This window comes from Mugil cephalus, chromosome 7 (genome assembly GCF_022458985.1).
Source record: "Mugil cephalus isolate CIBA_MC_2020 chromosome 7, CIBA_Mcephalus_1.1, whole genome shotgun sequence".
NCBI classification, from domain to species: Eukaryota; Metazoa; Chordata; class Actinopteri; order Mugiliformes; family Mugilidae; genus Mugil; species Mugil cephalus.
This window is the reverse complement of record NC_061776.1, coordinates 4,928,734-4,955,036: the sequence shown is the minus strand read 5'-3', so window position 1 is coordinate 4,955,036 and position 26,303 is coordinate 4,928,734. Positions and strand designations below refer to the sequence as shown.

General features: G+C 40.6%; 1 protein-coding gene and 1 long non-coding RNA gene across 2 annotated transcripts; both read left to right on the top strand.

The window, feature by feature from the left end:
* The first annotated feature begins 203 nt into the window (after window positions 1-203).
* Window positions 204-2,813, top strand: LOC125011064. The gene is made up of 3 exons (XR_007113115.1): window positions 204-294; window positions 1,218-1,321; window positions 2,505-2,813. It is a non-coding gene; the product is annotated as an uncharacterized LOC125011064 (long non-coding RNA).
* An 18,873-nt stretch (window positions 2,814-21,686) lies between these two features.
* LOC125010942 (tripartite motif-containing protein 16-like) lies at window positions 21,687-24,001 on the top strand. Its single transcript, XM_047589905.1, has one exon. It carries the CDS (start codon window positions 21,709-21,711, stop codon window positions 23,368-23,370), a length of 1,662 nt encoding a protein of 553 aa, XP_047445861.1. The 5' UTR covers window positions 21,687-21,708; the 3' UTR covers window positions 23,371-24,001.
* The last annotated feature ends 2,302 nt before the right edge of the window (window positions 24,002-26,303 follow it).

Sequence of the window (26,303 nt, the reverse complement as noted above, 5' to 3'; positions counted from 1 at the left end):
GGGCAGAATCTCATTCTAGACAGGTTGTGTGCTTGTCCATGCACCAATCACCTCAGGGACACCTGAGACATCGTCTCAAGTCAATCGTCACCCCTGCAGGGCATCACCTGATGAGAGAATGAAAAGTCAAAGTACAAAGTACAGGTACATTGTGTGCATGTACAATGATTAATCGATAGATAGCATTTTACAACCATTGGCAGGTTTTCTTGATACCTGTACTGTGTTTTCCATTAGCCTGTGGGATACCGAGATACTTGTGACTGACTCGGATGTCACCTACGTTGCTCTCTGGTAGGTCGACCCTTTAGTTCTGATCATCTTGCCTCTCTTGGAGACCATCCAGCCACGCTTGGCCAATCCAAATAACATTCCTATGTTACTGCTGAAGATCCTGGTGGTGAGGATCAGTGAGTGGATTTCTTACTCATTCTTGGCGTACAGCTAGATGTTATCCATGTAGAGAGGTGGCTGATTGTTGCTCCACTTCGGAATTGGTACCTGTATTCGGTCGTTGTGATGATCTGACTGAGGGGGTTCAGGCCTATGCAGAACAGCAGGTTCATCTGTCCTGCTAGGCGGTCATGGGGTGCAGTTAGCTTCTTCAGCCAGTACGTATGGATCATATCGGGGCCCGGTGCTGTCTCTTCATCTTTCACACTCTTTGTTGGATCTCTGCCATTGAGATGGTTATTGGTTCTTGTTCTGGGCGGTTGCTGTGGTCAGCTCTTAGGTCCACTAGCCATTGGGAATTAGTGTTGTGTGATGCCTCTCTTTCCTATGTGTCCTTCCAATATTCTTCCATCTCAGATCTCAATGGGTCTGACCAGTTGTTATTTCACTGCCACTGAGAGTGTACTGTAACACAGTATCACTGTACTTAATCACGGTACACCAGTGGAGAATGTCCTCCTGGCCTCTGCCTCCTTGGTGTATCTCTTCAGCTGGGTGGCCAGTGCTGTTAGTCTCTTCCCTTGTCCAGCAATATATATATAAGATACTGCAAACTACTCAAGACCAATCATAGTCTGGCTGTGGTTTTGACATTTATGTTTCTTGTGATCAAGTTAAGTAAAAAACGATTTTGATATTTTAAACATATAAGGATAGAGACTTTACAGAGTATATGTTATCCAGATGTGCAGTATCAAAGTATAAAAAACAAATCATTGTCATTCTGGTTCATTTATGTGACTGTGTCTGACTCTTTCCACTAGATGGCGGTGTTACTGCAACTGAGAGAGAAACTGTGACGAAGAAAAGAGGAACCAAGGACATTTGACTCAGTGGTCAAGAACAGGTCTTCAGGATTGAGAGTAAAGTAAGTAACCCTGACAATAACAAGCTTAATTTGACCACATATGAGCAGATTGTGAGTTGGCATACAAAAGGTTTTGTATCAACCTTCAATATTTAATCTTTTCTTTATTTTCATGTGGTGAATTTCGCTATGCACATGTTCACAATAAGCCAAACTAGAAAAGGATGAAATTGACAACTTTACAATTCCAAAATATGGGCGAGGATTTGGTTGTAACCACTGGTTATTTGATATTACTTCACTAGATATGTAGACTTTTAATAAACAATAGTATTCAGGGTCAGTAGTTTCTTGTGTTTATTGTACTAGCTTGACAACAGTGGCTCAGTGGTTAGCGATAATGCCTCCCAACGAGAAGGTTCAAGTTTGAGTCCAGCTCGGGCTTTTCTGGGAGGCTCTCTTTTCCTCCCACCTCCAAAGACAATTATTGACTCTAAATTGACCGTAGCTGTGAGTGTGACTGGTTGTTTGTCTCTGTGTTAGCCCTGCAATAGAAATAGGAACGACCTGTCCAGGGTGTACCCTGCCTCTTGCCCGGTGCCAGCTGGAATAGACTCAAGCAACCCCTACGACCCTAATGATGATTAAGGGGTAGTGGAAAATGAGCTTTGATAATAAGTAACAGCATTCAGCTTGTTCATCTTGGACCAGTTTGTTAATTTTAACTCATTTTTAATTCTAGGTGCTAAGTAGCTAAGTTAGGCTCATTAAAGAAGTGACATGACTTGACTGGAGTCATATCTAGTCTCACTTTGGCACATATGAGGCATTAAAGGAGCCCTAACCTCGTTTATGAGCCAATCATCCTTCCCATGTTCATGTCATGTGACCTTCATGTCATAAATGGTCAATGGCCACATAAGATGTGGGGTAATTGTGAGTGCAGGCATCCGATTTCCAGAGTGAGAAGTATTAAATAAATGTTTATTAAGTGGAAAGTACCAGTCATTCCTTATATCTCATGAAAGACCAATAAGCAAATACCATGATGACTATGACACGTTTGTGTGAAAATACTGAGAACAGTTAAAGCAAATGGTGTGTGGTGAACCAGTATCTATGATCAATTACTGAATGTGGATATACTTAGATGGACTGGCATCGTTGTATAAGAGTTGCCTTATTTATTTGTAAGGCTACTCTGCATTTTAATTATAATATGATTTCTGATTATGTTTTTCAGGAAAACACAGTTTGCACATAAAAATCAACACTTTAAATTCAAATCATCAAAAATGGGAAACGCACCATCAGAAAGTAACATGGGCATCCGCCTGAAATGCTGCAAGTGTTATAAAGTCCTACCTCCATGCAAATCCTTTAATGACTTTTATCAAAGTACAGTTCATGGGCGACATGTATATGTGTACAATAGAGGAGAATACTACAGACCAGTTGGCTGTGATAACATGTACGAGTGTGAATACTGCTTTAATAAGCCAATCAGGGATCATGAGAAGATGAAGAGAGAGGAGGAGAGGAAGAGAAGAGAAGAGGAGGGACAAGAAAAACTAAATCAAAGATTAAAAGAATCACAGCAACGAGCCAAGCAGCAGCATGAGAAACTGAGCAGGAACATATCAGCAGAATATGAGTCAAAGCAAGATGTTCTAATAAAACATTTGGATGAGTTTAAAGATAATGACGAATCAGACAGTGATGAATCAGAGAGTGATGAGCTTCTAGAGATCCTCTCTTTAAAATGCAGCATCCCACTTCAAAATCTGAGTCTCACTCAGCTGACGGATGATCAACTGGGGGAAATCCTCTCAGCCCTGGACAAACTTCTGTTTGATGAATGGGTTAGTGCCATCCCATCCGTCTACACACTGCATCACACTCAGGTTTTCATCACAGAGCTGTGTTCCCTGTTCCTGGAGAGATCTGAGGGAAGTTCCCAGCAAACCATCTCCAGTCACCTGCAGTCCATGGTGGAGTCAATTAACCAATCAGCAAGTGATGTTTGTCAGAGTTTCCTGTTGACTCAAGCTCTGTATCTGACTCTGATACACTTTTTCAGTGACGGTAGCTCTGACACAGACGCTGTCCTCTTAGCCAAACAATGGGCTGAAGACGAGCTTTCCTCTGAGCAACTCTTTCTTGTAGAATTCCTGAGCACCCTCACATCATCACTGCAGGATGCAGTTGGAAGAGTCTCTGTGTTCATTTTAAAGATGGAAATTCAAAGCTTGGAACTCCTTTTATCCATACTCACACATCTGAATGGAAAGGAAACCTATTCAGCATCCACTGAAATGCTCCTCAAACTCGTACAAACAAACCAATGGACACCAACAGAGGCCCTGAATCTACTACAAGCACTGTCACAGAAGTACACAGAGGATGGTTCAATAAGCAAAATCCTTACGTTGGTCCAAGTGTATGACATATCACCTGAGTGGAAGGATGAGTCTGGACGCTCTCTCATTCAGACCCTTGATTTTGATGGACCTGACAAATTCTACCAGGATTTACCAAACACTCTCAGAGAGAAAGATGGCCTCTGTGTAGATGTAGCTCTGGAAGAATTACAAATGTTATGGAATTTGAATGATTCTTTGATTCATATGATAAAAAACATTACTTTTGGTGTCCTGCAATATTCAGAAAATGCACCAAAAGATTCGCCATTTATGAAAGATGCCTTCAAATGTGTAACATCAGATGAAGACCATATACAGAGTCTACTGTCTCAGCTCTGCAAAGCAGTTTTTGTCGCCAAAGGCTGGTGGCCTACAGTGAAGCAGATGCTGCAGTGGTGTGCAATGATGCTGACTGAAAAGAGTGGAGAGCTACAAGTGGTCGGCATTAACACAGACAGATGTGTTACAGCCATGTTTGCAGCATCACAAATCTTCAAAGGAAACAAGATAAACATTGTGCTGAGCTCTGATGTTCACTCACAGCAGCAAACAAAGGAATGGTCTGACTTCTACAAGTACCTTGAAATGTCTGTCAACACAAACATGAAGATAACCAACGCCTCATACAAGGATGTCTATGAAGCAGACATTGTTTATGGTGCTATGGATAATTTTGTATCTGACTACATTCTAGATGGCATAGAGGTGATGGAAACAGGGAAGGCCCTGCTTAGTCGTGGATTTCTCGTTGAAGAAAAAAACGTCAGTGATTTACATAATCTGGAACTTTCAAGGCTCAAGGACAATGATTCCCTGGTGTTTGCTGCAGAGGTCCTACAAAACCTCCTGAGTAAATTTCGCAATGAACCTGTGGAACTGAGATGCAGGTTCATTAAGGCCATTTTTCAGGTGCTCAACACCAACACAAACAACAATGCAAACACTGGCAATAAAATCATTGCCATCTCAAAGAAAATGAAAGGAAAGGAACTGCTTTCAAACGAGATATTCATTTTGAGCTTTCTTGAGAATCTCCTGAGACTTCTTACTGGAGAAACAGAAGCAGAGACAAATACAACTTCTTCTGCAGGCGAATGGTGTTTGGAGATTTTATTTGCCTGTGTGGAGAAATTCCAGGACTCAAAAGAACAAACCAAAGAGCTCCTCCAGATGGTTTTAAGTCTTGTAGAACAAAGACTTTGGTCAGCACCAGAGGCCTTGAGCCTACTTGGAGCTCTAAATGACCACCATTATGACAAGGGCCGGTATTCCATCATGTGGATTTTACATTTGATGGCAACATATCAGGTTTCCTCCAAGTGGACAGATAAGAACCATCAGCCTCTCCTCAACCTCTTAGATTCATGTGGAACCAAGATTCTGATCCAACATTTAGAAAAAATCCTGAGAGATGAGAAAATAAAAAGCACTGACACTCTTTTTGAAGAAATATGGCAGATTAAAGACATTGATGACCTGACTTTGAGAAAGGCATACGATGTAGTAACTCATGTAACCGACCTGATCAAAACTGGTGAAATCAAAAACTACAAAGATGTACAACGAGCAAAGAATCTGAGTCACAGCACGGACACAAAAGACCTTCAGGAGATCCTGGCAGTCTTATGCAATGCTGTAAACCTGCAAAAGGCTGAAGGGAAGTGGTGGCCCAGAGCCACTCAGATGATAAGCTGGTGCCTCTTGGCCTTGTCTGACACTGGTAAACTCCTGGAGATGGGCACTGGAGAAGGAAAGTCTTGTGTCATAGCCATGTTTGCAGTTCTGCGTGTGCTTAGGGGTGAAAAAGTAGATGTAGTGTCCAGTTCTTCTGTCTTAAGTCAAAGAGATGCAGAAGAATGGACCCAATTCTACAAGTACTTTGGAATCACAGTTGACACAAACACAAATAAAACCGAAGATAAAGATCGTCAGGAATGCTACCAGGGAGACGTGGTCTATGGAACTATCGAAGCCTTCGCTGCAGATCACCTTCGCCAGATATTTGAGATGAAGAATGTCAGGCCTGATCGCAACTATCAGTGCATCATAATCGATGAAGTGGACTCTCTGTTGCTGGATCAGGGAGTGCAGCTGACCTACCTGTCCAGCCCCATGGTCTCCATGCAGCACCTGAATGTTATTCTGGCTATGATCTGGGGCCATGTCAGCCAGCATGGTTTCCTGTCTACAGGACGCCAGACATTTATACAGGGTCCTCCTGCTTCATTCTTCAAGGTCATCTTTGACTCAATGAACACAGACGAAACTGAAATAAAGGATCCAATGGACATTTTACTCATTGCTGAAGAATCCAACACTGTGCCAAAAGGATTTACTAAGGATATGCTGAAAAGTGAAAAGGATGAACGTCTTACAAAACTGAAATCTCTGAGTCAGGATGCAGTGGTCGATTTTTTCCAAGAACTTGAACAGTATGTCCCCTACAGTTTCACTGTTTACACTTTAGAAGATAAAGGTATGCTCTGTCTCAGAAAGAGCAGCCCATACAACGACCAGGAAATTCCAGAGCTTACATTTCTAGTCTTGGAGGAAGGCTTGTGTTGTGCTCTTTATGATTCAGAAGAACCTCTGATCAAGGCCATTGCTGAAATAATCAAAGAGAAGATTCAGTACACCCCATGTTCAAACATTAAAGACAAAATCAGCATTCCTGGCTTTCTGAAGAATCTGATAGAGAGCAAAGTGTCAGTGTGGGTTCAGAATGCCTTTCTGGCAAAGCAGCTGCAGCAAGGACGAGAATATGTTGTAGAAAATGACAACGTCTGTCCAGTGGATTTCTGTTCCACTGGTATCATAGAAATAAATAAGAAATGGGGCGATGGTCTGCAGCAGTTTGTTGAGATTAAACATCAAATCAAACTGAGCACAATTTCAACAGTGACAAATTACATTTCTAACATCTCGTTCTTTGAACAGTATGATGGAAAAATATATGGAACAACAGGGACTCTTGGGAGCACAACAGATATTCTGTTTTTGCAGAACCTGTACCCATATCTTTCGGTTTGCAAAATGCCAACGTTCAACTGGAAAAAGTTGTTTGAGGTCAAAGGTACTCTGAAGACGTCAGCTGAAGAGTGGAAATCTGAAATTAAACGTGCAGTTATGGCTCAGATTTGCCCAAATTCATACAGAGGTGGAAGAGCCGCCCTGGTAATCTGTGAAACTATCAACAAAGCCAAAGAGATCTATGAAGAGCTGAAAGGCAGCATCCCTGGTGAAACCATTCTCTACTGCCGCAGTGACAAAGACAGTTTGAGCAAAATAGATGAGGAACTGCTTCCTGGAGATGTCATTGTTGCCACAAACCTTGCCGGGCGTGGGACGGACATAAAAGTGTCTAAACAGGTGAATGATAATGGAGGATTATTTGTGATCCTCACGTTTCTTTCTGAGAACTCAAGAGTGGAACTCCAGGCATTCGGTCGGACCGCTCGCAAAGGTAAACCAGGATCTGCTCAAATTATCATGTCCATTGAACACCTGCCTCAGTCTTTCAGCACTGTGTCCTCTCTGGAGGAAGCTAAGAGCAGAAGGGACAAACTTGCAGTAGAAAAGAATGATCACATGATGAACAATGTTGCTGAGATGAAACTGAGGGAGGACCTGTTTTCAGAGTACTGCAAAACTCTTCAAGATATTTATAAGAACACAAATGGTGATGAGAGAAGAGCTGTTGTTGCGATAATGAATGAGTTCTGGTGGATATGGCTGCAAACTAAATCTGTAGAAATTGAGCAGCTGAAGAGAAATGAATTGCAAAAAATTTTGAAGGCTGATGTGGCATCTGCAAAAACTCAGTGTCAGAGTCAGACTTCACCATGTTCTAGCATTTATCACTACATCAAGTTTGGAAACATTGCACTGAATGAAAAAAATGGGACACCAGTAGCAGACTATTTGAAAAGGCCATGAAACAAGATGAAAGTTGGGCAGCCATAGCCTTTTACAACCATGCCTACTGCACTATAAAGAAAAAGGATGCAGATTACCTCACTAAGGCCAAAGATGATTTAAAGAAGGCACAAGAGTCTCTAAAGTATCTCAGTGAGGAATCTGTGCTCTGTCTTCAGTTTGTAAAAATGTCCTCTGCAGCATCAGCCAATACTGACCCATCCAGTCTTGAAAAACAACTAACAACCAAATGCAGCATGCTCAGTTTCATTGACAAAAACATTAGTGAGGCGATCCAAAAGATAGATGTAATAAAGGACAGGGGGAGAGATGCAATGGCTGAAAAATCACCAATTTTCTCCCTGGTGTCAAGTTCTGAAGAAGATCTCCAGGTCGAAGCGTACAACCTCTACTGCCAAGGCCTCAAATATGTATTTTCTGTGGAAGAGGAACCTCGTTTCCCATTGGGGGTGGGGGTGGTGTTCTTTCTTGGAGTTCTACAGATTGTTCTACATTTGCTCAAGTTGGCATGGGAATTATTTGTGATGGAATATCAGACTGTATCTCTAGCATACAGTCCATGGTAAAAGGAGAATTCAGCTGGAAAGCATGGGCTATAGAGAAGGCAATTTCCATTGGTGTATCTATCATGACATTTGCAGTTGGAAAGCTGATTTCAAAGGGATTCAAAGCAGCTAAATTGTCATTCAAACGTTTCGTCAAAGAGCTGAAGTCAATGCCAAAGTTCATCTCTAACCAGGTTAAAGAGGGCCTCAGCACTGTCGCAAAGATGAATATGAAGAATGTTTTAGAATTCACTGCTAAAACAGTAGTTGAGAAAAGCATTATGTATGGAATAGGAAAGGCAGAAGAGAAAATACTGACAACAATACTGAACAGCATCAAAAACAAGGTGAAACATGGAATTACTGACCAGGTGAAATCCAGAATGGAAAAGGAGCCCCTGGCTACATTAATAGACTCTATTATCCTCTCCCACCTTGAAGATAAAGAGCAACTCCATGAACTCCTGCAGCATGAGAACAGAAAGACCCAACTGTTGGACGTTTTGAAACAGTTAAGTAGCATTGCTTTACAGCCATTCTACGCAGACCTCAGCTGGCAGAATAAGCTTAGCTCATCCATCTTCACAGTGATGGACAGTGCGCGAGCAGAGGCCAAAGGAGTGACGAAGATAATTCTAACCACCATTCAAACTACCCACATGGCAGTACTGGCTGGGGACGCCATCCATGCAGTACTCAGCCTCTCCGACGAGTTTTTCTCAAACCTTCATGAAGAGATGAATTAGTTTAAAAAAGAAGGATTTTTTTCAGAGAAAGTGGATGTAAAGGATCTCTCTGCTTCAGACACTAAGATGCTGAAAGAGTTCAAACAGGTATTAGCCAATGCCATCAGTGATTTATTGGCTGATGCTTTGGTGGAAGTGTTCCACCAGAAGTTCTCCACTCATATTGTTTCTCGGGTTCAAAACAAAGTCAATGGCTTCATCACCAAGAAAGCCAGAGCCATCTTAAAGAGTGACAGAACAGAGGAACAACTCAGAGCTGGACAGAACAACAGATATATCGCACACATGCCAAGAAAACCAAATTCTAATCATCAGCTTGTAGGAGAGACGGGTGAACGTTTAAAGTTACATGCTGAAAACATCAAGAAATCTGAAACTGCAGGTACAATCCTTGATATCAAAGTCTTGTCAGAAGCCAGTGGCACTAAGGTTGTCATCCTAACAGAGGATGAACATGGCAGACCTACCAAAATGCAGGAGGTGAAACCAACTACTCAACCTTGTCAAACTGTGACCCTGGTCTACAGACCAAAGAGTGACCAATACCCTGATGGACATTATGATGTACGCATCAACAACCAGACAGTAAGCATTGACGGTAAGGACAAGGGCTGCCTATTTCATGCTTTGGCACGAGGCATGAAACCACAGGCCAGTGAAGAACAGATTGTTTTGGAAGCAGACCGACTCCGATCTTTGGAGGCTCAGACCCTCCACCCAGCTCAATGGGAGCCTTTCATTAAGCGCAAAGAACTTACACAAGGAATCAGAGGAGGAGACTGGTACATGGCAGAAGTAGCAGGAATAAAACAGATTATCAAGGAAAATAAAACAATGCTCCAGAAAGAGACTGGAAAACTGACATCATACAAAGAATGGAAAAAATATGCAATTGAAAATCAAGGGATTGGACAGTTCATCAATGCAGACCACCAGCCACCGGTCCGTAGTTTACTGGAAGCTAGAAAACTCAACCAGAAAAGCAAATTAACAGAAGCCATGCTTGAAGTTGGAACAAAGTCTTCTCCTCTGGATAATAATCTGATACATAATGTGCACATGTATCATGGTCCCGAACTTCCAGCTGTTTATGTGCCTAAAGAAGCACATTATGAGTTTGCCAGTACAAGATCAAAAGACTTCAGATCAGAGTTAGCTACCGCCATGAGCAATGATGATGTTGTGGGCTCCTTCAAACTGACAATCCTCGGTTCAATGCCAAGATTCAAGTTTCACAACAACTTCAAAAACTTTCAGAACTCGGAGAAGAGTAAAACGAGACTTGACGTTTTTGAAAAGAGTTTTCAGAAACACAGTACAAAGATGGTACAGACATGGTCCAATCTTCTTCAAGGAAAGAGTGTCATGACAGAAGCCCATCTTAACACCCTTACTACATGGATTAACATCAAAGGCTACGATAATCAAAACGACCCATACAGGAACCGGGTCTCCGACATCCTGCGACGATAAGGTAACATCACATTTAATATGATACTAAATTAAACCGCGATTTTTATGTTGATATGAGTGGTACTGGAATATTTAACATAGTAATGGAGATACATCTTCATAGTGCATTGTGTGTAAAGGTTCTAGATGTGTTTACCACCTAAGACAGGAGGTGAAAGTTGATGAGGGAACAATTGACTCAATGGAAAACAATGCACAAGGAAGTGCAAATATCACTGGTGTCGCCCTCTGACCCTGCCTCCAGTATCTGTAGATAGGTACCAGTATTGAAAAGATGTAACTCAAACATGTTTGTGTTTGAATTAATCAATCCAGCTAAATATATTTACAGTATATCTAAGGAAAATAGACCAGTGCTAGACTGTGTACTTTGCTTTACAGTGAGCAGTTGACCAGAGTGTATTTATCATCTTTGCAGTGTATCTACACGTGAGACTGGTGAACAAGTACAACAAAAATTACAAAGACTTTCCACCTACCAGATTATTACAAAGAGACCTCTGGATATGGACTATGAAGATTGTAGAGTCCTGGATCACTAACTGAACATAGAGCTATCTAGTGGTCACTACAAATAAACGTCAGCATTGGCCTTCTTGCTAAACCCATATTGTGGACATTTAGAGCAGCTCACATACCAGCTTCACTGATGTTGTGTATCTGTCAGTCCATTGACTGACAAGGCAGCGCAATCTAGAAACATCATAAATGACCAAAATTTGAAATGGCTCATTAAAGGATACATATTCACTCTCAGGCCACTGATAACAAACTGACTGCATACTACACAACATACTAATAGCAGAGAAAGCTCCAGCAACCCCCGCAACCCTAGTGAGAAAAAGAGATATGGAAGATGAGATGAGATGTATTGGGTTGTGGTTTTGTGATTAATTCCGTGTTTTTGGACTCTAGTTAAGTCGACCTTTAAACCATTCAACTGACTAATAAGTCTGAGTCTGATTAATATTGACAATTATTCATCTATTAATAGTAGGAAGGGAGGCACTTAGACTCGTATACTGCTCATTTTGGTTTAATTATTGTGTTATATTGTCTGATATTAAACTATAATGCAAGTTATGAGCTATATATTGTTGTTTTGTGGTTGATGATGGGTAAATGTAACATGAAGAGTTGAAATGTCGTGATGATTCTTATACTATGGTCATTTAAGTTATAAACATATGGCCCAACTCAAGATAATCTGAGAGTAGCTAAAGAGACTACAAAGTGAGTTATTTTTTCATCAACCCTGAGGATTGGAAATATGCAGGTGGTCCATCAGCCAACTGACACCATCAACCCAACCAACATTTTACATATTGTGCATATCGTTAGCTCTATTGAAAAAATTCAAAGTGTGACTGAACACTGGAGAGTTGTGCTTTCGTCTGGAAGACCTTTGTGACACCTCAAGGGTATAACTAACTTAATTTTTAACAACAAATTCCGCCAAACAGTTCTCTCTTCCTGGGGCTCACCGGTCTTGCGTCGCTCCCCAACCTGCAGCCAACAGCAGCAGAGTGTCATCATTACCGTAATGGCAGCTTTTTTTGTTGTTGTTGTTTTTATGCGTAGGTGGAAGTTCCGGTCTTGTACCTGCATGAGTTGGTTGCTTGCTCTCAAAGTCATGTGTATTAGATAAGTGATTCTAAGTGGACATAGTGTTTCTGTGGAGGGTGTAGTGTTTCTTTCCCATTGCTATTGACATAACTATTGCCTGTTTGTGTGGAAGAATGGGCCAAAATCACACCTGAGTAATGCATGTGACTAGTTTCTCTAAACAGGAGGGGTCTTGAAGCTGTCATCACCAACAAAGGCTTTTGTACAAATTATTAAATAAATATCATCAAGCGTGTTCAATACTTTTATTATTCCGCATAACTTAATTTCTGAACGTATGTGTTTTGGTTTCTTTGTATGTATGGATTACTTGGGTTGTTACCAACACCTGGTGAAAATTTCATATCAATAGCACCTTTAGAAATATGCTTACTATGAAAGATTGTGATGTGTTCAATACTTATTTTACCCGCTGTACTGTATGTACTAGGGCTATCAAAGCACAGGTGGGTCTAAAGACAAGACAAAGACAGTTAAGGGTAATCACAGGGCGGGAAAATGCAGGAAGTAGAACTATAATAAAAGTAATGCCAATTATAAAACAGGAAACCAGACTGGTACCCAAACACAATATCATGACAGACACAGAGATTATTTTGTAAAAATGAGACACACAGTAAAGGTTTGATCTTGTATTTATAAGCACCTGTTTACCCATCGGTACACTGAGCACTTTACAATCACAATGAGACATCTACACACTCGTGTATACGAATGCACACATGTTCACACAGTATTGTCAAGCAGAAACAACAGAAGTCCTCTGTACTTTAGGGACTTAAGGTCAAGTAAAAAAAAAAGATCTTACATAAACAACAATGGAGGAGGAGTGGAGTGGTGGTTAGATGCAACTTGGAGGCTCAGGTCAGAGGTTTCCCTCATTGATATACACACTGTGGCAAGCCAGGGAAGAATGCAGCAAGATTCACATAAAATAGGCTCCAAGACAGATTAGGCAAAATCAAAAAGTCTTTAATCAGGCTTTTACAGGATGTTATTTCTTCTTCATTCTATTTTATCACATTTGATTTGAATTCTTCTCAATTCTACTGATCGTACTTGAGTTTTATTTGTGTTGTTAGTGTTTTCATACTTTTATTCCACTGCTCTAAATAATTTTAAAATCTAAGTACTTTTATAAAATAGTTTTACTGGATAAAGAGTGTTTGAAGTTTTTATTTTACTTATTTATTTAAACTTATTAAACTTATTTATTTATTCCTATTTCTTACCATATCTTACTGTTTTAGTCTTTTAATTCTCTCCTGATTTGTTTCTTGTAATGTTTCATGTTGAAGGTAGATTCACAGCAGTTGAACAACAGAAAAATGAGGAAATCAACTCCACTGTTACGGATCATGACACAGAAAATGACTGATCTCTTCCCTTCACACATCTGAAAGGCAGGAGATGAACGGACGAGAATCCTCATTCACTGCAAATCACTGAGAGAACTAGGAGGAAATCAACAGCACTGTTTTAAACGATGAAACCTGGAAAAGTGGAAACATCACCATCACTGCCACTGAGAAATGAGAAGACGACCCGTTTAGTTCTTAATGTTGTCAGTTATTGTGTCACGTCTTCCTTTCCTGAACACCACAGCAGGTTAACATGTCTATAATCTGTATTTCTATGATAACAACAGACTAAATGACAGTGGAACAGTGGAAAAGCTCAGTCACAGTGATGAACCTGAATCTGCAGCTCAGTTACAACTGCAAGAGACAAAAAAATGAAACTAATATTTTGTGATGTGACACAAAACTTCAAATGAATGATCAAGTTATTCTCTGACTGCTGGATGTGGAAAAAAGCAGAACATAACACCTGAAGACAAGAGAGTTGCATCCAATCTATCCTCTATATTCCTGCAGTAAATGCATGATGAGACCTGTTGTGCTAGGGTTAAGGTTGGGAGAAGGGGTTTTGGGTGGAGTCAGTGCACGAGGCATCCAGCCTGCTCCTATATTATCCAAACACCCTTTGCTTGTTTGTGTCATAAATCCATCTTCATTGTTTGAAATAACCACTGTGTGGACCAGCTTTCAGGTCAGCTCCAGGTTTGACCCTCGATGTGACCAGGTCATCTTGATGTCAGGCTTTTATTTTTCCTACATGCAGCGATTATTGTGAGGTCATCGTGGGGTTGGTTTGATCCCATAATAGACTGAAAATAGTTTTTAATTGCTCTAAGTAATTTCATTGCAGAAATTGAGTAGGTGATGAGGAATGGAAGGGCAGTGGAGACCTCGATGAGTTTGGTCTGGAGGAAGGCTCTCAAGCTGTTTCTCCTGGACTCTTTGGCCCCCCCAGCTGTGGGCCTGGTCTCTGTGGCAACAGAATGCTGGTTCTCAGACAACCAGCCAAAACATTATGACCACCTAGGTTTGGTGTGAGGCCAATGTCCAGCTCCTCAATATCAGTGCTCAGTGAAAGATGATCATATGTCTGATTAGCTCTGGTTGTGGGTTTGATTCCCATGTTGACAGAGATGGTACCCCCGGCAGTAGTCCCCCGTGGCCCTGATGGAGATGGAGAAAATGTCAAACTAATATGAGAGCGTATCTGAGACAGTTTTCCTCCTGAAACACCTCAAAGAAAAGAGTTCATTTTTATTCATTTATGTATTTTTACAACTAAATGCTAAGAAACAGGAAAATGAAACAGAAAGAAGTGATTAGTTTAAGAGTCAGGAGGTTTTCTGCTCCACAGCATCTTGACATCAAGTTTAAGTGACTCTACGTCTGTAAACTCTGACCAATGTGAAGGCTTCAAACTCTCAGAGAGACTAGAAAGTTTCCACCTGATGAGAATAGACAGCAGCCTGTTGTAGAATCACTGTCACATCATTCCAGCATCATTTCTATAGCTCTCCCATCAGTTTTAATAGAAACATTTATAATCATTTGTATTAGAAAATACTTTATGTTAGGAACGTGGGTACTTTTAAAAGTAAGTCCCACCTTCCTGTGTCAGCACATCCGTCCTGTTTGGCTCTGCAGGGGTAAAGCACAGACCTCTGTCCAGCAGCAATGACCTGAGACATGAAGCCGAGTCCTCTACTGTCACCTGAGGTGCAGTTAAGACGTCTGATGAGACAATTAAACACTTTAATACACCAACATGTTCAGGCATTCATAGAAGGAAGAAGAACAACAAGAAGAGCATGGATCCATCTGAATTTAATTTAGAATAAACATTTAAGAAGCTTCTCGTTCACGTATTCTATCATTATTAAGCTTCTTTAAATTAAATGAAATCTATATTATTCATGTTTCCAAAGGTTCATAACGTTTCTGTGGAGCTCTTTCACCTCCTAGTGGTTGCACAGTTTATGACAATCTGTCTTCCTGAATAGATAGATTAGATAGATAGATAGATAGATAGATAGATAGATAGATAGATAGATAGATAGATAGATAGATAGATAGATAGATAGATAGATAGATAGATAGATAGATAGATAGATAGATAGATAGATAGATAGATAGATAGATAGATAAAGATGCTCTTCTCCTGACACAGTTTTAGCTCAGATCACAGTTTAAGTCACTGTTTTATAAAATGTAATAATGATAGAGTGGTGTGTTTGTCTCTTTCTACTTTTAAATGAAAAAAAAAACATGGTCTATTTTTATTATATCAGATTTATAGAGAACGGGAAACTGGAAACACAATCTCTGAACACAGAGGTTAAAGAAGAATTCCTAATCAGAGTGTGAACGCCCTCATTCTACTTCCTGCTCTCAGACAAAGCAGCTCCACTATGTCCACGTACATCTTGGTTCCCTCCCCTTTAGATCTGTATCCTGAGTAGAGAGAGTCTGACTGGACGTTGTTACTGGGAGGTGGAGTGGAGAGGAAGAGTTGATGTAGCAGTCACATACAAGAATATCAGCAGAGCAGGGAAGGAATGTAGATTTGGACGTAATGACAAATCTTGGAGATTAGATTGTTCCAGTTCTACATTTTGGTACAACAAATTCCAAACTCCCGTCTCAGCCTTCCTCCAGAGTAGGAGTGTACCTGGATCACAGAGCAGGTATTCTGTCCTTCTACAGCGTCTCTGAAAGCATGACTCTCCTCCACAGAGTCCAGACCACATTCACTCAGCCGCTCTATGCTGGACTAGGGGTTAGTGGTTGGTTTGATGATGTGTACTTTCTTGGTTCAAGTGCTGGGTTGTTTAAAGTGAAGTAGACAGAGGAAAATTCAGGACCAGAGAGTTTAATCCTGTGTTTGTCTTCATCAGCTTGTTTTCTCTCCATGTTTGTTGCTGAGTGTTCATTGTTGTGGTGTTTCTGCTCAGAGATCAGCTGTCAGTCAAACATCATGGCTGCTACCTTGACATGTTTAATAGTTGTTCTCTGGATGTTTCATCACTTTCTTTAGGTGGAGCTCTTTCCTGTGTCTGTTTAGCCATGGAGGATATCACTGCTCATGATGACTTTTATTTCCATGACAATGCAAACTTGTCTGAGCTCTAAATGTCGCATGAATATTTGTAGTGATGTATTTGTGTTGTTGTTGTTTCTCTTCCACTTCATATCAGAGGAACCAGCAGACCTTCCTCTATCACTGATATGTTGTTGATCACTTTGTACAGAAAGAAATCTGTGATTACATTTACATTAATGTGTTTGGTTGTTGTTGTTAAGTTGCTGTACAGATTTGTACTAATTCATAAAACTGGAATCATCATGGTGACTATTGATCAGATGAATTGTTTTTTCTTCTTTTGCTGATGTTTAACCAGTTTAATGTGTGAACAACCTGAAGGTTTAAATAATGAATAAAGGGTTTTCACCAAGAGGAAATGTTGACTTGTGTCTTCATTCCAGGATCTCACTAGAATCTGATGGAAAACATACAGTGAAGTTAATAAGAGTATAAATGAGACAATGTGTTCATTGGTGTCGTCATGTAAAAACAACTCCAGGACTCATGGAGGGACTGGTTCAAGTTTCAGCTGATGGTCACAGTCTATATTCTAGGTTCTGGTCTCCCTAGGAAAGTTTTACATTCCTGAAAAAAAGACACTTCTCAGAGCTGGTGGTGAAACAGGGAGCTCAGTGGCCTCCAATAGTAAATGTTTAACTACTGTTTTCTAACCTCATCACTGTGTCAAGTGGTAAATGTTCCAGTTAACGGTGCAGTAAATAGTCTTTGACCAGCAGAGGGCAGAAATGGGCCAACCTTCAACTCACTGCATCTGCACACAGTCAGAGAAACACGCGGGCTTTCTCTGACTGACTGATGAACATTAAAATGATGAGTCTGTTCAGGCTGCTTCAAGTTTCTGGTAGAAGCAGGAGCAGTGCAGTCAGACCTTGCCTCAGATAAGAATGTGTTTGTCTCCTTCAGATAAATGGAAACAAACGTAAAGAACTAAACCCTTCAGTGATGAGGATTTTAAGTGCTGATTTTCTCTTGTCGTCTTCTACTGTTCTTCTCCTTTGACAGACCCACATTGAATCGTAGCCTCCAGTTCAAATGATGAAGATTTGAGTATCTACTGTCAGACTTATGTTCCTCATCTTCAACTAAATATTCAAATAATCTGGAGTTTCATCAAAGATTTGATCCACCTGCTTGTGTAATCTTTACTTTCCTGAATAAATCTCAGCAGCACCTATTCGTGGTCCAGTGGAGGCCTCTGATCACCTGGAAGCCAGAACTTCCTCCTTCCACAAGGAGTAACGTTGGTCTGGAGTCTCTCTGTTGGGAACTGTTTCTGCTCCGGCAAAGATTTGCCGGCTCCAGTGAAATCATGTGGTGACGGACAGAAGAGCAACAGCGATGCAGTCGCACGTACAAAGACGTGGAGTTAAAGTGGTTCAGAACATTGTGGCTGCCATCAGAGAAGTGAGAGGTTTAGATTGTGCTGTTGAATCTGTGGTAAGTGATGTTGACAGTGAAATAACTTTAAAGGATCAACAGTTAAACAGCATTTAAGGCGTTTGTCCAGAAGCACGTGTCACACGACTCGTTGCTCTGATTGGTTGCAGCTCTGTCCAGTTACATGCAGACATCTATCTTCTTGGTGTGACCTTAAAGACGTCTGACTCCTCCAGACTGGGCCTTTGATGCAGAGACATACAGTCCAACAAACAGTGCAGACTACAAATGAAGCTCCAGCAGCCTGAGCCAGTCCTAAAAGCAGTGAGAGGCTCACAAACAGCATCAGTACAGTGCAGGGGATTTTATCTGCACTTTAAAGTTCTCACCCTCCTTCCTCCTGTCATGAAGATGCATGTGACCAGAGCTGAAAGTCCTTTTCTGTTTGTAGAGCAGACCTGCAGCATCAGAACAGGATCCTACCTGATATGGTTTAGACTCTGGTCTCAGTTGGATCCCAGTCAACCCATTAAGATCTGAAACTAGACTCAAAATAAAGCCAAATGTAGTTTCGGGACACTGGGTGTAAAATTGTCTGAGACACTGTATTTCTATTGGAATGATGATTCATCAAAGTCCTGCATAGAGAAGTCTACTGAGTCAAGAATCAGCAGAGGATTCACTTACTGCACATGAAGACTGGACTGTTTCTATCACATGACCTGGACATTTAAACACATGGATTTATTATAAAGACACACAGCAATGTACAATGTGACCTCTTGACTGAATCACGTGATGCCTTTTGTTACCGAGAGACGATGGTAGAAATATTTATCAGAGATCGAGAGGACTTTGTCGAGGCTGCGGTTAATATTTATCTCCTATGTGATAATGTCAAGTGGAAAGGAGGTAAGGACACAGGTGCAGGACGATAAGGTGATGAAGCCGGGGTGCAAACAAAAGGTTTTTAATAAGTGAAGGAGCTGCAGATGGCAGGTAATCCAAAACTCAAAGAACTCAAGAAACATGGCTCGTGATAAAAATCATTGCATAGCAACAAAAACTAGAACATGGAGACAAAAGGCATGGCATGGGTGACAGTTACATAGGCACAAAACCCAGAGGACTAAGACTATGGGACTGAAACAAGACGAGGAAACAACAACACAACTCAAACCATGAACCAGCTCCAAGGAGTCTCTACAGTTCTGATGGGCGTCCCGGAGGCCCAGACTAGGACAGCCGGCCCAGGAACAGAGATGTGGACTAGAGCAGACGCCAGCAGCTCGGGGGCTGAGATGACCCGCTGAGCCAGATCTGGTGGTGCTGAGACGATCCGGGGGCCGGGACACAAGTCCTGTTTAGTCTGTCCATGGTTTCTGTCTCAGGCTGACACGGAGGTGCTGATGCTTTTATCTTTTGACGTCTGGACTATTGTGATGCTCTACTCTCTGGTCTTCACAAAAAAGACCGTTTCCAACTTACAATTGTTACAAAATTCAGCCGCACGAGTGCTGACGAGGACCAGAGGGCGGGAACACATTACAACAGTTTTAAATATCTGCATCGGTTCCCCATGTGTTTCAGGAGAGATTTTAAGCTTCTTTTAGTTGTTTTTAAATGTGTTAACAGTCTTGGGCCTACTCATTTGTCTGACTTACTTTGATCAACCCTCAGGGACCCTGAGGTCCTCCATATTTTTATTCCACTGCTCTAAATTATTTTAAAATCTAAGTACTTTTATAATATATTTATACTGGATAAAGAGTGTTTTAAGTTACTAATTTTAGTTTATTTTAATTATTTATTTAACTTAATAATTTAAATGGTCATTGACAGTGTTGCTGAGGATTCGTGACCTTGGGAGGCAGGTGGTCTCGTCCTATCTGCTGGGGTGTGTGGTCGTTTTCAAGGTTTATCCACTTACATTACACCAATAACTTCAGAATTGCCCTAAGTTCCCACTATTGTAAAGTTCCTCTTGCCCATTTTACACCCTTATTTTCACCTCCAACTTTTTTTTAAATAATAAAGTTTATTATGAACAAACTAAATTTTACCAAGTGCAATAAGTGCAACTATCTTAGACATATTATGTACCCCTACACATGTGCTCTTGTGAGGAGTACAGTAGATATACATTAGGCAGACATACATTTTTCCTAGCCCCTTTAAAATTATACTACAGTTTGACCCTTGATGTGACCAGGTAATCTTGATGTGAGGTTTTTATTTTTCCTATATGCAGCATTTATTGTGAGGTCATTGTCGGGTTAGTTTTTCATAATGGCCTCCAAGTAGTTTTTAATTGCGCTAAATAATTTAATTGTAGATGGTGAGGATGTGAAGACAAACGAAAGGGCAGTGGAGACCTGGATGGGTTTGGTCTGGAGAAAGGCTTTGAAGCTGTTTCTAAGAATGATCCTGGGGATTTAGTTGATCTACTACTAACGCTCATCTATAGTCATGAACTACTGATTTACTAAAAGAATGGCTGTGCAGATTTATCAGTATTCTGTAAATGAGTTTCCTCCTCTTAAATCTCTGCATTGGCTCCCCGTGTGTTTGAGGAGAGATTTTAAGCTTCTTTTTTTTGGTTTTTAAATGTGTTAACAGTCTTGGGCCTAATATTAATTTAAACTTTGAAAATATAAACTAAACAAACTGAGAACAAAAAACAACAAACACTAATCATGTATGTCTGTTTATTCAAGAATGCAGAAAAGAAAGTCCAAAACTGTGGTGTTTCTCTTGTCTGTGGAGTAGGCCGGATTTAGACAGTCAACAGATAAAGGATGATTCCGTGTTTTACAGGACTGGTGGCAACCCTTGATTACACTGAAATTGTAAAGACAATTCGTTATGGTAGACACTTATCAGATGATGCTGTAATTAGTTATAAGGAATGAATTCCTTCTGTATTTACCTCAGTGCCTTATGTCAGTGATGATGATGAAAGCAAACACAATCTAACTCCATGAGATCCAAGTAGCTTCTTCAATTCAGTTCTTAAGACCTTAAAGTGATTCTTAATACGATATTTCACAAATGAATGGGGTGTCCACCACCTGTTTACCAGTTACATTTATGTGCTCATTACAAAAGATATGTAGAGAGATTAAAGTTAAGTGAAAACAGCAATAGTAAAATAAAGAGACAAAGTTTGCAGAGGTTTACAACAAAACTATATAGAAAGGCCCCAAAAAGCCTTGAACCTTATTTCATGACTTTGTTTTAAAATAAATGTTATCTTTGCTTGGAGTAAACACCTATCTAAGAGAGTTTAGAGACTTTATTTCCTGGTATGATTAGTGCAGCTGGACATAACCACAAAATAAAAAAATTAGGATCAAAGAGAAGCCTTAATGGTTAAAGAAGAACAAGGTGAATATTTTGGAACGCCCAAGTCAAAGTCCTGACTTTATCTGGAAAATGTTGTGGAAAGGCCCGATGCATCAGTTCACATCACTATGGATTAGTGTAAATTCATTTCTTTTTCGGACATACTAAGGATTATAGTAGGTTGGATAAATAACTAGATTTAACAAGAAAAACTAGGAAGAATTTACGCTTGACCGTGAATAAAACTGTCTTCATGAAACAGGCCAGAACTGTAAGAAGGAAAATGTTTAGACCTTCAAGTGTGTACTGTTTTGTACTTTGTGCTGTTTTTATGTCTGTATGGTTAATAAAACTTTATTGTTTTATGTTTTAATAGTCAAATTCTTTCAGGTCACTCCTCTTCCGAGAACAACAGTCTGGTGACGCCTCTCGACTCTTCCTCAAAAAGAAACTGTTCAACTGTAAATTCTTCAAATGACACAAACTGTCAGTCACTGACACACAGAGCAGAGATGGCGCAGAAAGGAATTGAACTGGATCAAGAAGCAATCAGCTGTTCCATCTGTCTGGATCTACTGAAGTATCCGGTGACTATTCCCTGTGGACACAGCTACTGCATGAACTGTATGAAAAGCCACTTTGATGAAGAGGACAAGAAGAAAATCCACAGATGTCCTGAGTGCAGACAACTCTTCCCATCAAGGCCTGTCCTAGTGAAAAACACCTTGTTAGCAGCTTTAGTGGAGCAGCTGAAGAAGACTGGACTCCAACCTGCTCCTGCTGATCACTGCTATGCTGGACCTGAAGATGTGGCCTGTGATGTCTGCACTGGAAGAAAACTGAAAGCCTTCAAGTCCTGTTTATTCTGTCTGGCATCTTACTGTAAGAAACACCTTGAACCTCACTATACGTCACCTACATTTAAACAACACAAGCTGGTGGATCCCTCCAAGAAGCTCCAGGAGAACATCTGCTCTCATCATGATGAGGTGATGAAGATGTTCTGTCGTACTGATCAGCAGATTATCTGTTACCTCTGCTCTGTGGAGGAACATAAAGGCCACGACACAGTCTCAGCTGCAGCAGAAAGGACTGAGAGGCAGAGAGAGGTGGAGGTAAGACGACAAAACATCCAGCAGATGATCCAGGACAAAGAGAAAGATGTGAAGCTGCTTCAACAGGAGCTGAAGGCCATCGCTCACTCTGCTGATAAAACAGTGATGGACAGTCAGGAGATGTTCACTGAGATGATCCGTCTCCTCCAGAAAAGAAGCTCTGATGTGGAGCAGCAGGTCAGATCCCAGCAGGAAACTGAAGAGAGTCGAGTCAAAGAGGTTCAGAAGAAGCTGAAGCAGGAGATCACTGAGCTGAAGAGGGAAGACGCTGAGCTGAAGCAGCTCTCAGACACAGAGGATCAAAACCAGATTCTACACAACTACCCCTCACCGTCAATACTTAGTCAATCTACACACTCATCCAGCATCAATATCTGTCCTCTGAGGCACTTTAAGGATGTGAAAGCAGCTGTGACAGAGCTCAGAAAGAGACTACAGGACATTCTGAGAAAGACGAGGACAAACATCTCACTAACAGTGACTGAAGTGGATGTTTTACTGCCACAACCAGAGCCAAAGACCAGAGATGAATTCTTAAAGTATTCATGTGAAATCACACTGGATCTAAACACCGTACACAGATATCTGGTACTGTCTGAAAGGAACAGAAAAATAACACTAGTGAATCGACAACAGTTCTATCCGGATCATCCAGAGAGATTCACTGATTGTTCTCAGGTCCTGAGTAGAGAGAGTCTGACTAGACGTTGTTACTGGGAGGTGGAGAGGAGTGGATTAGTTGGTGTAGCAGTCACATACAAGAATATCAGCAGAGCAGGGAAAGAAAGTGGATTTGGACGTAATGACAAATCTTGGACATTATATCGTTCAAAGGACAGTTCTACATTTTGTTACAACAACATCCAAACTTCTGTCTCAGCTCCTCCTTCCTCCAGAGTAGGAGTGTTCCTGGATCACAGAGCAGGTATTCTATCCTTCTACAGCGTCTCTGAAACCATGACTCTCCTCCACAGAGTCCAGACCACATTCACTCAGCCGCTCTATGCTGGAATCTGGGTTGGTTTGTTCTCAAGTGTTGAGTTGGTTAAAGTGAAGTAGACAGAGGTAACTTCAGGACCAGAGAGTAAAATCCTGTGTTTCTCTTCATCAACTTGTTTTCTCTCCATGTTTGTTGCTGAGAGTTCATTGTTGTGGTGTTTCTGCTCAGAGATCAGCTGTCAGTCAAACATTATGGCTGCTACCTTGACATGTTTAATAGTTGTTCTCTGGATGTTTCATCACTTTCTTTAGGTGGAGCTCTTTCCTGTGTCTGTTTAGCCGTGGAGGATATCACTGCTCATGATGACTTTTATTTCCATGACAATGTAAACTTGTCTGAGCTCTAAATGTCTGATGAATATTTTTATTGATGTGTTTGTGTTGTTGTTGTTTCTCTTCCACTTCATATCAGAGGAATCAGCAGACCTTCCTCTATCACTGATATGTTGTTGATCGCTTTGATTGATATGATTACATTTACATTAATGTGTTCGGTTGTTGTTGTTAAGTTGCAGTAGAGATTTGTACTAATTCATAAAACTGGAATCATCATGGTGACTATTGATCAGATGAATTGTTTTTTCTTCTTGTGCTGATGTTTAACCAGTTTAATGTGTGAACAACCTGAAGGTTTAAATAATGAACAAAGGGTTTTCACCAAGAGGAAATAAAATATTGACTTATGTCTTCATTCCAGGGTCTCATTAGAATCTGATGGAGAAAATACATTGAAGTTAATGAGAGTATAACTGAGACACTGTCTTATTTCCTGAAACACGTACAGAGTTTATGTACTCCTCCTTCTCCAAGACGCCAGTGATTGATAAAAAGTTCAGCCTGGGTGGGGGTGGGGGGTGGTTTTCAAAGGACACGTGGATGGTAGACGAGGATGTTCTTCTTGGGCGTTGTGAGACAATTACATGAAATTGTTGAGACCAAAGTCCAGTTTATTGTATTTAAAAAGAATGAAAACAATACACCAGCTGTAAGTGTAGTAATTACAAAAAGTCTTATTTTACATTTTTAAATTCCAAAACCAAACCACTCATCAAATGTCTTCATATCTGCTTTCAACTAAACTGTTGTGTGTGATAAACCATTTAATAAACTACATGTTGCTCATAAATGCTAAATGAACAGGTAAAATACTGATAAAATAACCCAGCACATCGTTCTACACTGGACACGAAATATTCAGAAGTGGAACTGATTTTTCACCAACCTCTAAGTAAGAAGAAAACTAAAGAAAAAAATCACCTTAAAAAGACTCGTTTTTAGATCGTAATCTAAACAGATTCTTAAACACTGCAGCCAAATATATATTTTAGCTTCCTTTCACACGTTACAAATAATAAATTAACAAATAGCTTTGATTTGTAGCTACAACGTAGACATCTCACAATTCCATTACCCACAATTCAACAGAAACAGATCAGAGACGAAGACAATCACAAGGATCAAATCACTGTTTATGTTTGGATGGTTGACTATAAAGGTTTAGAGAAGGAAGGAAGAAACCAGTGTTTCATTTGATAAAGTTATTTAAGTTTTAAATTTTATATGTCCTTTTTACGCCCAGGGACGTATTTATTTTATAACTAAATGCAGCCTGTCTCAAAATACTATGCATGGGAATGTCATTTTGAGACCAAAACACATTTCAACATAGAACTTCCAGAGCTTCAAGTCGTGGATTTCTTGGAACGGCCTGGAGATAAATCTGATAAATCCCCTAATATTAACTGAGAATAAAAGTTTACATGTTTGTGTTTGAAATGTGTTCATTGGTGTCGTCATGTAAAAACAACTCCAGGACTCATGGAGGGACTGGTTCAGGTTTCAGCTGATGGTCACAGTCTATATTCTAGGTTCTTGTCTCCCTAGGAAAGTTTTACATTCCCTAAAAAAGACACTTCTCAGAGGTGGTGGTGAAACGGGGAGTTCAGTGGCCTCCAATAGTAAATGTTTAACTACTGTTTTCCAACCTCATCACTGTGTCAAGTGGTAAATGTTCCAGTTAACGCTGCAGTAAATAGTCTTTGACCAGCAGAGGGCAGAAATGGGTCAACCTTCAACTCACTGCACCTGCACACAGTCAGAGAAACACGCGGGCTTTCTCTGACTGACTGATGAACATTAAAATGATGAGTCTGTTCAGGCTGCTTCAAGTTTCTGGTAGAAGCAGGAGCAGAACAGTCGGACCTTGGCTCAGATAAGAATGTGTTTGTCTCCACATCACTTGGTGAAAGAAGGTGAACACAGTTACCGTGACTTAAGTGAACCCGTTAAGAGTTGCTCCACAGGTTTATTTTGATGAAGCAATCTTGTGCTCTGTGAATATGAGACACTTGGAGGAAATTTAAAATCCAACACGCTTCTGTTTCTACATCACAAGGCCAGATTGAAACGTGGAAAAACTTTAAATTACAGAGAACATAACAGAGAGTTATTATGTTGATTATGTTACTGAACGTGTCCCAGAAAATCAACTCTAATGCAGCTACTGCAACAAAAACACGATGTCGACTGTGATCCTAGGTCATCACTGAACCTGACATAAACCTTCAGATAAATGGCAACTAACATAAAGAACTAAATCCTTCAGTGATCAGGGGCCTCATGTATCAAGGTTGCGTCCGCCTAGAAACTTTGCGTACGCCCACGTCCACACAACGTTCAGACGTATCAAAAGTAAAATGATCAACTTCATGGCTGGCGTACGCCCATTTCCACAGCTATTGTTCCTTTGGTGACACTAAGAGGCAATGCTGAGTAAATGTCAATAACATGAAATCAAGTAGTCCTCAGAGCGATGTGCGCGATGGGACACATTAATGCACAACACACACAGGTTTGCAACCCTGGGTGGATATAAAAGCATGCACAAAGTGATGACGAAAATGGTATTAACAATGGCAGCCTTGGCTTCGTTAGAAGACCTGCAAATGGTAACGTTAGGCATGAGAGAGTGTTTAGAGAACGAGAAGATCTGC

Excerpts from the sequence above, each read along its gene's own strand:
- LOC125010942 (XM_047589905.1), top strand. The coding sequence starts at position 21,709 with ATGGCGCAGAAAGGAATTGAACTGGATCAAGAAGCAATCAGCTGTTCC.